Source organism: Plodia interpunctella, chromosome 26 (assembly GCF_027563975.2).
Source record: "Plodia interpunctella isolate USDA-ARS_2022_Savannah chromosome 26, ilPloInte3.2, whole genome shotgun sequence".
In the NCBI taxonomy this organism is placed as follows: Eukaryota; Metazoa; Arthropoda; class Insecta; order Lepidoptera; family Pyralidae; genus Plodia; species Plodia interpunctella.
This window is the reverse complement of record NC_071319.1, coordinates 5,694,961-5,709,070: the sequence shown is the minus strand read 5'-3', so window position 1 is coordinate 5,709,070 and position 14,110 is coordinate 5,694,961. Positions and strand designations below refer to the sequence as shown.

The 14,110-nt window shown below is 35.5% G+C and overlaps 1 protein-coding gene across 4 annotated transcripts in view; it reads right to left on the bottom strand.

The window, feature by feature from the left end:
- The window catches only part of RhoGEF2 (Rho guanine nucleotide exchange factor 2), a 145,564-nt gene that overhangs the window by 18,746 nt on the left and 112,708 nt on the right, over nucleotides 1-14,110 (bottom strand). For all 4 annotated transcript variants that reach the window (XM_053764799.2, XM_053764800.2, XM_053764801.2 and 1 more), the window contains one exon: nucleotides 13,700-13,840. In XM_053764799.2, coding sequence (XP_053620774.1) covers nucleotides 13,700-13,840 — 141 coding nt within the window. The remainder of the gene's footprint in view (nucleotides 1-13,699; nucleotides 13,841-14,110) is intronic.

The following is a 14,110-nucleotide window of genomic DNA, read 5'->3' as shown; positions in this document are numbered from 1 at the left end:
TTTATATTTTTTTTACTTGACTGGAACTGATTTAATGTTGTTAGCTACTCACTTTTCAAAACAAATTCTTTCAATCAAAATACTATAGTATTTTTGATGATGCAATGAAACTGTCAATAAATATAAAAATAGTTTATATGAAATAGCTAATATATATTACCCTACCAGATCAAATGACATAAAAAAAATAACGAATCTTAACCACAATTTCCATAATTTTCATCAAACTGTTTTTATCATACTGAATTAATAATTAAACTATCATCTTCGTAACACTTATCACAAACATTGTCATCTCGATCATAAGATAACGTAACCAACCTTCACATCGCGGAAAACGCAAATGAAAAATTGACATAATTGTATAATGAAAATGCAAGATTGCAACAATTAGACGTGAACAATGGGATAAATAAAGACGTGTAGGATGATTCGCGGCGGAGACAACACCGACACGACCGCTCGACTCGAAGACCGAGTCGCGACTGTGTAGTTTGTACGACAGAATCAGTTAAGCCTTGTGGATTCTTTCAATTTTACCGGATAATAAAGTTGTTTCATTGTTATTGCCAATGGAAGTTGATATTGTCATTTGAACGGTTGTTCAATTTGTATCCAATGACAATAATGTAAACAAATGGAGGGATTTTAAAGTATCACTTCTCTACTTCTAGTTTACTCTATATCGTATTGATGGGCATTTACCATATTTGGTGCGGAAAAGATTCTGTTCGTTATTTCAAACGTATAATAATCTAGGTGACCAAAAAAAATTATTAAATACATCTTAATTATTTATTTAGTATATTCATTCGCATAAAATATTTTCCTATTTCCGACAATCATTAAGGAGTGGACAAAATTTCACGGGTTCGACCAAAATAAAGGTGTACGTGTATAATTCATCATGCACTCGAGCGAAGCCGGCTGCTAGCATGATGAGATAATTTTACACTCAAAATTGTGTTTAAAAGATAAGGAAAATTTTCAATCTATCTACCCACAATGGCCGCGCCCGCGCATGTTAGTAAATACTTATAGCAATATCTTGAACCGACACGGACTGGATTGGATTTCAAGAACACAAGTGTAGTTTGAAGAGGTTCGTGTAATGGAGAGGGTGATATGAATGAGGGTTGATTAAAAAGAAAATTGGCTACTGTAACGACGTGCCGTCATAACACAATAAACACATTATGTACATACATTGCCATTACATAAAAGCTTGCAAAGTTGTCCCTAATTTTTCACTATTTTCTAAGTATCTTCTAATTTTAAGCTAAAACAAAAATAGGCGTTCTAAAATGTTGTGCTATCAAATTAAAATATATAATATAGGTATATAATAGGGTCGTTTATAAAAAGATGCTCATCAAAGCTACAAAGAAAATATGTATAAACCGCGAGGTGGCTACTTGACCCTAATTTGACGGCGCATAAGTAGACTAGGAGTGGGCAGTGAAGGAAAAGTGCACGATCACTAGGAAACGATGTGTAAGTATATAGAGAAAATAGCATTATATGAGATTGTAATATTGATGAAGGGCTAAATTGATATTGATTGTAAGTTAAGTAGTCACTTTAACCCTTTTAGCTAGGTAGGGCAAGAATTAAGGCCAAGGGTAAACGCTCATTTGTCAACATGATAAAATAGATTTTCATTAAACTATAAAGCGAAAATGTTTAATGCCTTTAATAATATAATATTAAATAGATAAATCCTTACTCAAAGGTCTCCTCATTTCCTATAAATACTTTCTGTCGTCATTTTCTACAAAAATATTGATTGATTCTTATATTAGTTCCTTTTCATTTGTATTATCTTTTTGGTTATTGTCGCTTTTCACAATTAATTTTCTATTTCAAGAAGACCACCAGCGAATATACTATTTATTTCAGTGCTTCCTCTAATTAGCGGTTATGAAGTGAGAAAATCCGTTATTAAAATATACATTAAAACGCCATAAACATGGTATTCATTACGAAATCTAAATTCGGCTCTTTACGGCGGACATCGGCGATAGATTTTGAAACATAAAAACAAAACGGACCAAATCTCAATCATGGAAAATATTTAGATGCAATAAATCACATTGCTAATCGGATTTTCGTTTCTGTTCATAACAATTATTACGTGTTCATAACAATCGGAGTGGATTCAAAATAGAACATCTACAACGAAGATTGAAATCTATATATAAAAGAACAATCTGTTAAAACAAAATTAATGACATTACTAATTGACTACTTTGTAGGTTACTAAAAGTAAATAAGTGGCCCACAATTCTCCTAATAACATCAAAATTAAAAGAACCACCATAATTAAAGAAAATATAAAAAGTCCAAGACGTAGTTCACATATGACCTCAAACACAAGACACAGGGTGCGCTGTTGACGTCAGAGGGCGTGTTAGCAAACCTTGCCTAGGAAATGGAACGCATAAAGATAGAGAGCCACATAACCCTGTTTGACGTTCAGGAGTTATGCTCGTGTTATCGTCCGCTTGTTTGGACGCTTGCAATTTGACCAAGGCTATTGATGTTTATAAAGCTTGTTTTGCTTGTGACATATACAAGTCATGAGAACTCACTGAGGTTTTAGGATCACAAGTTTTTTATGTCGCTTTAGGTATGTGACATGGTTGAGGGTTGTTGCAGTTTCATATTTTGATTTGAAATAATTAATTACCAATTGAATGCGACATCATAAACACTTCGGCCACTATTATCATATATCTGACTTAATGACGTGAAAGATCATGACAAATTACATAATAATCGCGTTTCCTTTACACCTCACCTATACAATTCATATCTTGGAAAAATATAATATAATACAACCAAAACGTAATATTGTAACAAAGGAAAATACAAATTCACATAAAAAAATCAAACAACATAGGGAACGCTATTGTAGATATTAAACGAGGTGACAATAGAAAGCCAAAAAAAAAATCCGCCTTCACGTCTCCTCCGGGAGTTGTCTGGATTTCAAAACAAATCCATCCAATCACAGCCAGTCATCCATCTGTCCTTGTGGGACGATAACTTTTGATGTGACCTTTTTAATGTCAGCTTCAATTTCAGCAAATGTCATTTGATGTCGTAATCATTTTAGCAGTGTTTTATGTTTTAACAACCTGTCTATCTTGATGTGGTGTACAACAAAGAGTAATTTGTATAAAAGTATCAATTAGGGCAAAGCTATCATCAATTTCTAATTTAGCTTATGAAAAATTTCCTTCATCAATGAATTAATATGTCTATAGTATGATTACATTGGGTTTTATACCAAAACTTGTAAATAATTTTAAAACTTTCGTGGAAATTTCGAAAATCAATCAAATACACAAAAGTTTCCAAAGACCTTTATTGGTAATTGAGTCTGCTCTAAAATCATGTCCTCAAGTGTAAGTTTTTTGATTTAAATTAATAAAATTTAAAAAAATGTATTTTGAAATCAATCGATACCAGGAATTTTATTAGCAGAAGCGAGATGGAAAGTCAAACGAAGTCAAACAGAGCGAGCTACTTGTGTGACTGTCGTAATAGGACGTGCATTTCTTAGGATAGTTTTCCTCTAGCTCTAACTTCTTGATCCTTTCCACGTGGCCGTTTAACTTTGCTTTGCTCTTCCAGGTTTCTTAAAATCTGGAAGAGCAGGTTTCTTAAAATCTGGAAGAGCAGGTTTCTTAAAATCGGCAACAAGTGGCACAGGACTAAAGAAAGGAAAATTTTAATATCGGAAGCAAGGGTCTTCGTCTTGGGTTGCTGAGTAAAGATTCCTATCGTTTCAATTACTGACATTATCCAAGTCACAGATTACATTAAATAAATAAATGTAAGGACACGCGCACCGAACGACCCAGTATAAACCGGGATTGGGTCAATGATTCAGGCGCGAGGGCCGCTCTTCGCACGCCAGGTCAAATTGACAGCTGTCAAACACAGCCGCCGTTTGGGCAGGATGTTTAGCACTTGGTTATCAAGATCTGTGAGTATTCGCCACGAAATGATTTTAAATATTTGACAACTAGCTATATCAAGCTGTTTCGCTCCAGTGGGAACTTCTGTAATATTTATAGCCTAGAAGCCTTCTTCATGAATGTGGATATAATTAGATTTTTCAAATCATTTAATAGCGCATTCAAATAATTTTCTTAGCTTTAAGTAGATTACTAAGACAAATAGTTCGTGGTAGCAGTTACTTCGTGAAATTTAGTCTGAGGTAGCAAATATCTGCATGTTTATTTTAAAACTTGTAGTTATAAATCATGGTATTATGTGTGGGTGGGAATCTTTTGATCACAGGCCAATATTAAAATTTATCTGTCATCGTAAAAGTTATAACGTACACGTCAAACTATGATCAGAATTCACTTTTTGGCTGAATTTATCCGATCGTCTACATATAAACATACATACAACATACTTGACTGATAGTTCCCTTTCATGAGAATAAAAATTTGTCGAAGAAGAAAAAAATCAAGATTTACAATCACATCAAAAAATATATTGTTCGGATTTGTAACATATGAAAAAAGAATTTACAAATTGAAAGACAAGAAGAAACACCTAATCCATCTGTACAACAACAGTTTGGCAACCTAATATAAAATCAGTGCAAAATAATTCGCTCTGTAAATCCCTGTCTAACAGCCAAAGGACAGGGAATCATTGGGAATGATCGTGATGCTTGTTAAAGTCATATGACAGACGAATACGATTCATTGTAGTAAGTTCGTCATTAGTTGAAAACAAATGTCAAAATTTATTTATTTCACCATGTACAGTTATTTATTATACAAAGTAAGAATAATGGCAAATAAAATAATTGGTTAATCTATCTATGTATATTTTGGTCTTTTCCCTACATTCTTTTTCAAATAAATTCAAATCTAACCATTTTGCTTTTGGCCTTACTAGACTTACGAGGTGTTTCCAATGAATTTGGAATCTAAATATGAATTATAACGCATAGCAACCAACCAAAATATAGGACATCTGTCAAGTGCTAACCGCTTCATTTATGGCTGAGATCGGCGGTTTAATCTAAGTTTTGTTTCTTTGAATCGTTTGGCCGTAAAGTTTTTATCTTCGAAAATAAGGATATTTTTCGTATGACTCACATACATCATGTTTACGATCTAAACTGAAACTGTTATTGTTAATCTGACACGATATATTAAAAGATGTTTGAATTACTCTGAAGATTTTTGATCGAAATCATCTTCTGCGCATATGCAATTGATTTTCGCCAATTTATTTTTTTATTACAATTTTCTTACCAAATTGGTCCTAGCCATAGAAATACACAGTACAAATCCAATAAAGCTGTAAGTGGACGAAAGCTAGTATTGATATGATCAATCATACCGATTATTTCATCTTTCGTACATTCTATCAATGTAGACTTTTTGTGAAAATACTTTTATAATGAACACCGAATCGAATCAGATAGAACACCGAACAAGAAACGACGGAACCAATTCGTCAAGAAGTCAAAATGGCTGAATTTTTCTCAGTAATGATTTCATCATCAGCCGCGGTTCAGAAATAAACTACTGGGTCAGGGACCAAACCGAGGGATTCCGTGGAGGAGACGAAATCGTAGATCGGGAACAAATAAATATCGATGATGAATTTATGCGCATTGATGTCGAAAAATTGGGATGCGAAAATGGGATAATTGATATATATGATGTTTTTCTTTAGATAAAGATGAAAAGGTTTTTCGAAATACCTATTTTCCACAAAACGTTCTCGAAAATCATTTTTTCAATAGGAAAACAAAATTGTACATATATATTACCAAAGTCTTAATACACAACGGGGTACCATTGTACGGTTGCAAGAAAATACAATGCTTATACTTCCGAGACCTCGCATTCAGCTTTCACATTTTACGATCAAAGCAAAATAAATTGAATAGGTACAACTAAAGATTTTATATCACTTTGACAATTATTATTTTGGGCTTACTACACTTACCCATAAGTTTACTCGTAATTAAGAAATATTGGTTAAATATTCAATTACAATACAAATGTTGATAACAGTTGAATAGAGTAAGTTAGAAAACGGGTATATACGACAAGTATTTTGGATCGACACGCTGATTCGCAAATACAGAGCAATCTTTATCTAATCTTTATCTAAATTGAGTTGAGACTACCGCTTTCGTACGAATCAAACCAGAGACAATATATATTATGTACCACGGCACAAAGACAGTGTTTGTTTTGTTTATATTACTCCTAAGGTCCTCCCTAGTGAGGCTAATCCGAGGGAATGTACGCAACGTTTCAATGTCTCAAATAAAAATAATCCTCACCTTGCGATTGTCTCGCCATGATTCACTGCGACTGTACAAATTAAATAGCTATCAGAAACGACTGTATATCTAAAGAAGAAAGTAATTTTCTTTGGAAGCAATTTTTTTTTCGCAAGTACCACTGCTTTGATTGTCATATGGGGTTAAAAGCGTTCACCTTTACTGGACGATCGATTGCGTGAAAAATCGAAAATGAAGTTCGACAATGGAAGCACTACTACTATTACTATTGATACTAATTTATCTGAAAAAGCATACCACGTTGATGCACTAGTCATATAGTAATGTATACTGAAACGCAATGTAAGCTTACGTTACGTGCGTACATCAATCGTGGCACATCACTGTTTGTCAAAAAAATCACTGCTCACGTCGAGTTGTATGGAATAATTTGGATAGGAACACTATGCATAAACTCATGTGTTTTTGATGTCGGTCATCAATCAGTTGTCATGAAATTTATTTTACGCATTTTTATTAAGAAACCAAACAAATATAGCAAAAGATAGAGAATTGTGGAGGGAACAGACATTTTGCGCCGACCCCAGATGATGGGACAAGGTAAGGCAAATGATGATGATATTATTAAGAAACCAGTATTTCGTACTTTCCAGTAGCCTTCGTAATTTCAAGATCAATTTACATGACATTTCTTTTCTCTCGTTTTTTTGTGACATCCAGATGTCTTTTCTTAAACATTAACATTAATATAGATTTTTCGTATGCATAAAGGTCGCAATTAATTAAATATATATACTAAACAAACTACTATTAGCTACTGTTTATTTAAATCAAGGCTTCCTCGTTAAATTCGAAATTTAATCGCAGTTGTGGATTTTTAATGGGTTCAATTCTGTTGGTAATATTATGGCAGTTAGATATATGTCAGATTCACACATGCACTTTTAAACATAGAACACATAAATCGGAAACCTACAAATTGTTACGCGAATGACACTACTAAAAGGAAACTCATCAGAAAATTTTATTAAAGACTCTAGCATCTTTCATTCGAAGCAATCAGATGTTTAGCCAATAACCAAAAAATGACAAGAAAAACCTATAACTTTTTTTTTTACAAAGTTAGCTATAAGCCAAATGACATTGGCAAGTATCGTTTTAAGTCTAATTTTTGTCCGTCAATAAATTCAAAAACCTCTCGGTTCAGAGGCAAACACTTTACCACCAAAGGTCGTCAAATTATTTCCGAAGGTTTATATACCTCGTGCAAGAATCGTCGCTAGGATTATATAAAATGCCAAACTTACTAAGTGGTTACGTGCCACTATGACCGTAATGAAGATTAGGATTTAGGTACTGTGCTCATAACCAAAAAAAATCCTCGCTATCGGTACCAAATGCTTCCGTAGCCTACGCTACTATCATCCATTCATTTGACGTAGTTTACATTAGCTGATCCTGAGATTGCGCTAAAACATGCACTTACTGCCCACAGATAATATTAGATACGTCTGATTGATTGGCGTAGGGCTCGTGGAAAATAACGGTCACTATTGGAGGCTTTCGCAAGCAATTCAAAGCACTATGGAAACTATATACTAACACTAGCTGCGCTGCTGATTCGCTATCGAAAAATAGTCGGTACAAAAAAACCGTTTGAGTAGCAACTCTATATTCAGATTTCATAAATAGGCCAGTCGAGTACATTTTGCGTCAACCATTCACATGTATACTGTTACCAGGAAATCGGATAGAATAATAAGATTGACAACTAAGGATATTGAAGACCATGCGAAGTAGAGAGGATAAAGTAGGAAAGCGAACCCTAGGTTCAGAGGCTCTATTGTGTACAAGCAAGCTCACTAAAAGCATATTCACTCTTGTCTAAAATCGAAAGATTAGGGAACATAGATGCGGGCATGGAATTCAAAACCTTGGTTCGCAACATAAAAAAATCGAGGGTGACTGAATGAGATGGAATTATCACATAAGTTTGGAAACCCTAGTCACAAAAAAAAAGATAACCAAAGGCCTTGCACACAATATGTCACAGCATAACGACCCGGCCTCCACATGCCCTATGTAATTTTCCACAGCAATTATATCAAACCTACCTATTTCTTTCTATACACTTTGAGCGGGACTTCAAAAGACTTCGTAGGCTGATTGCAAAATTTATAAATATTAAAAAGTTACATCGGAAATCAGCAGCATCATAGCTTTATGCTGTTCTAGATTTTGTTATTCCTGTGTATAGGTCATCACCCAGCGTGTGATTGATTTATGGATCATGTGCTCTTATTTAAATTTCATCTGTTACAGTATTAGTCTGATTATATTCAAATCTTGAAACTATAGACTAACTTCCTCATTTTTGACTGAAATAATAACAATGTGTAAAAATATGATGACGATGCAATATTGTTTATTACTTGGAGTTCTGACGATGGGGCAGATTGATGGTCAGTAGTATTTGACGACCTCCGTTGGGTTCGATTCCTAGCGCGAGTAAATATTTGAACTTGTGATCACAGATCGGTTCTGACTATGTTGTACCCGTTCGTGTATTGTGTGTCCATCAGAGCCATAATACCACGATTTTGTTTATTTAGAATTCTGATGAAAAACATAACGAATCAGGTTAGATAGTCCCATTTTGACTAGGATATCAAAATTGGACTATCTAACCTGATTCGTTTTGATTGTTGTAAGAATAATTCGTTACCAGTTATCAGCGTTCCGGTCTCACATAAACGTTTTCAATTAAAGCTTTTAAAGCATTTCCAATAATCTGTCTCACTCACACCTGAATTCCTCAACTACGAAGACCATGTCGGAATAACATCGTAAACATAGTTTTGCGCGGTCGGGACACCACATTATTTTCCGATAAAATTAAGTTTGGTGCAAGCTATGGGAGTTCATCGAATTTGTTGAACAATATAAGTTTGTTTGAACGATGAAAACGTTTTCGTAGTATCTATGTAAGTGCTATTAGTTTACAGTAGAAGTATATAAAAAGCCATATAAAAAATGTATTTCCTACTATTATAAATGCAATAGATGTCTGTACGAGTGGATTAGATGGATGCATGTTTTTATACTAAAAATACATCATGAGGAAATCTGCACACTGGTTGGCTCGTAAATAGGTTAGCAGTTAAGTTCTCTTTCAGTATAGTATGTTTCTACAGCCAATAGATAGCGATATTCGTAAAAGCCATGTCAGATGGCATTTCGCGACTTCACAAATGTGACACCATTGTTATTAACACTATACGATAAGGCGAAGATTAAAAGTCCTCACAAAAGGTATAATTGAAATTACCTAATTAAAATCAATGCATTCGTAGCTCTATGATACTCTAAATTAATTCCTAAGCACCATCAAGTTCAAAAATCAGTACTAACTTCCAAACAATAATCTCCCTCTCTCTCTCTCTCTTCCTGGTTTCTTCCTTAGCCATTGAACGTCGGAGCAAGGATCGCAAACAACATAATCGCTACCTATCCTAAATTACACCCAAGCAGTCGGAACAAATCTGGCAGCGCGCCAGATGCTGCGTCGGAGTTAATCTAGCGAGGTGCAGTTAACCCATTCAGATGCAGTTTCCGCCAATCTACAACGTTCTGACTGAGCACGCCTACAGGAATTATCTATCACGTAGGACCGATTTCTCGGTTTCTTTTTCAGCCATAAGGCGTCAGAGCCTGCGCCCGCTTTCCTTCTATCTCTTTTCCACTTCGGAATTCTAACTAGATTTGCAGGTATATATTCTTTGAAAACATTCGAGTCGTCACTTCTTAGATTTGTTCCTTCTGCCTGAACCAGACGAAATCTGTCAGGCATTTGTTCCCTACGTAATTTGCCAGTTTACCATACCAGCGTAGGCGGCACTCCTGGATTTTGTCTGCTATCATTATTCTACGTTTTTGGCATCTAAAAGCACGATTGTCTGACGTTTTTGGCCGTAGTGTGACCAATCAGGTAATCTAATTCGACTTAGTGAAAAAGTAACTGAACAGAAGTGACAGTGGAAACCAATAAAATCGGTAGATTTAGGTTTTTCTAGCCATAACATAATGAAGCTTCTGTTAGGCAGTGTGATAACGGAACACTAATAACGAAGAGAAGTTTATTCTAAAATATCATTTTAGATACAAGCTATGTCTACCTGCACTATCTGGTCATGCATATCATAATAATGCATTTGTAATATTTGTAAGATTTTACATTAATCGGTAAAAGATATCTGCTTCAAAATTTAGTAGCAAGATTTCACCCGAACAAACATACGCGTACAAATTGCAAGTTAAATAAAGTAAGAATTACAAACATGACAACAGACTGCTCTGTATCGAGATACCGGATTCAAGCCGGAGCTTGAAATAACAGTTGTGCTATCATTTCCTCCCTCGGTACAAAGAGGGTTGGAACAATAGCGTTCAACTTTCACGATAGTGCTTGTTGTGTACTAGATCAGTTTGTTACGGGCTTGGAAACTATACATGCGTCTACATGTCTGAATATGTCTCTCAAGCCAAGTTAATTTTAAGCGAACCCTGGGCTCCAACGCTTTATAGCAACGGAAATAACCGAGAAAGTGCTCAGACGAGAGAAAGAGACGCATCACATTGCGTGTAGTAAATAACTAATTAAATGGGACACTGACTGAATGATTAGGATATCAATGCAGAGACGAAACCGCTGAACGTAAGAACTTAAAAATTTGCAATAGTGTCTCATTTAATGAAAGTCAGCTCTGAATAAGGAATACGGAAGACGTGATCACAATTTATATGATCACAAGCTTATATGTCCTCAATTCCAATCTTATGAAACGGTTCCTCGTGACTATCAGTAGGCCAAGCACGAAAATTCTTATTATCATTATGGTATCGCCTACAGGGCTTAAAAAGGGTCTTTGGGAAATGGGAGAAATAGTCCCAGAACGGGAGGGCCGAACACGTCTGGTCCAGCCGCTGGCGTTCTCAACCACAAAATAATAATTATAATTTCTGCAAAATAATACAGAAATTAAGCGACTAAGCGACATGAAAATGAAAACGCATCGTGGTGAGTACAAGAGTTACGCACCTCGCGTACTGCACACGACAATGTCGTACGCGGGACGCGGGGCGGACTCATAACAAGTGTCCATTGTTGCGCGGTGCGTATTCATGCTGCAATGATAACATATGCATTTTTATTTGCATCTGTAAAAACATGATTTTAACATTTGCGTATTGGTTCGTTCTTTATTTAAAGATATGATTTAAGAGATATGGCTGTGGTACAGATGATTCAGTTCACTCCTCGTGAAGCCGTAGATAGACGCTTCTTTGGCATCATAGACAGTCTTGAGATCAAAAACCCTGCTCACTTCTACCTTACGTGAACGAATGTTCTAACTGAATTATGAGAGGAACAGAGATGGAAATGTAATAAATCGGACAACGGGCTCCAACAATTTATGGCTAAGCAACCGGGAATGGCCTAAGACTAGAGAGAGAATAAAAGAGGCTAACGACAAAGCGATCAGATCGGCCACATACTGGTAGTAATACCGTTTGAACAGCCTTTCCGACTCGACAAGAGAGAGAAATACCGATAGCCACCATAGAATCGATTTTAAGTAAATAATTACTATCTCTGTTTGGCCAATCGGCAATGTCGTAATTTTATGCAATGACGTTTTAAATAATAAATAGAAATACATAATAATTGTGTGCAATATTTATCAATAGAAATTAAAACAATGAACAACGCCATCTATCGTGAATGTCAATGGGTATTATAATTTATAAAACTAATACGCCCCATTAGTACATGTTTCTTATCGCTACCATGTCCGAGCCTGGTGACAGATCAAAGACATGGATGTGAATGAATAGTATCTCTAATGGACACTAATTAGTTAGCATTTGTACACAGACCCGATGCTGGTATGCAATAATTTAATTACTGCCATTTGTGAAATAGAACTACTATTTCTTGACAAGTTAAATATTTTATAACACTGTTAGTTTAACTATACAACTACCTATAATCTAAAACTGAAATTTTTCGATCCCAAAAAAATACGCTAAAATGTAAAATTTGTGATAATTTGTGATGTGATTTAAGATATAAATGACAGGGATGCAATTAAATTTGTTAGGGTTCTTCAAGATACTAAATACAAATGTTGAAAATCTTAAATAGTCTTAAATATAAATTAAACATACCGGAGATTCCACTGATTGATCGTAAAAAAAAGACAATCAAAATAATCCCAATAAAAACCTTCAAATGTAAAAAAAAACCGGTTATTCCACGATTCAGCACCGCATTGCGTCTGCGATCGAACCTCGCGGAGTACTGAAAACTGAAACTGTGTCCCACCTTCCTGCCGCTCATAATACTACCCCACCAGATTATGTTGACCCTTGACCAACGTACACTTTCTCAGAACAGCAGGATCAATTTAAATCGAACTCTGAGAACAACAACCAAGTACCGAAGAGCTATGACAAAGAAGAGGATACGAAGCCAAAAGGTTCTGATAAAGATGGTTATTCAATAGTGAAGGAGAATGAACTTACAATTCTGAGTGACACGGTCTAATTTTAGATGGAATGCAATTGTTTATACAATACTTTATAAGAAATCCTTCGTACCGCGACAAATAGTGTCTAAAATCGAACGCTGTCGTGAAAATGTTCGATAGAATGCTTAGGATTTAGTAAAATATTCTTAATGGCACGTAATTAGAGTCTATTTTTGGTATGGCACTGAGATAGGATGTTTTAATGTCTACCAGTTTGCAGTTAAATTCAGTTGGGTGATAGTTTCAGAAAAAGGAAAATTCATTTTGACCATTGAAAACACAGACTCGAGGAGTATTTCTATAGTAGAAATACTTTGAATTTTAATAGAAACTTTTTGATTGTAATAGTTCAACTTCAGAAGTTATATAGGGAAATTGAGGAAGTTTTAGTAGGCGCAGATCTGGATAAGTTTCTGTATTTCCTATAGAAGCATACCATTCAGTGTTGTCCATTTTAGATGTGTTTTACGTAGCTTGAAGTAAGAAAAAAAACAAATGAAATGAAATGATAACAGTCAACTTATTTGCCTCCGCTAAAAAAGAGTCATACCATTTTTGAGAGAAGAGTTTATCCTTAATTGACTTGCTGAGTATGTAGCTTATCCACTTTACAGTTGAAAGCAGACATTTACTACAAGCTCATAATTAGGGCCCGACCAAATTGAGTTGTTCGTTCAACGTCGGCAACGCAACCGAGGACCACTGAAAAATGTAGCCGCGCTCATAATCGTTCCGCGCGATAGCTATAGGTAGCCCGTACACAACGCCCGATAGGTGTCGACACAAGGTTCACTCAATAAAATAAGCTACTCACTGGTTGTTGTGCGCGGTGAGGCGGTTGGGGTCGGAAGCGTTCCTGTGCTTGCCTCGGCGCGGCGCGTCCCGCTCGCGACAGCTCTCCGCGCGGTTCACGCCGCGCCCGCTAGGTGTCGCCGCTCGCCAGTTCGAACCAAGCCTGGGGAATTATTGGAATGTGTAAGTTGAGGCTTTCGTATGGACACACTAGCTCCATTCATCACATTAAAAAACTAAAAAATACCACAGGACATTATCCTACACTAAGTGCCAGGTTCACCGCTTTCTCATAAAATTTAATCTGATAGATAAATTAACCTGCTAGATAATACCACCAGATGTGGTTGGGCAGTTAAACCCATTAAACACTTTTAACACATATAGACTATACACTCTTATACATATTTTACCATATTTTACATATAGCTAT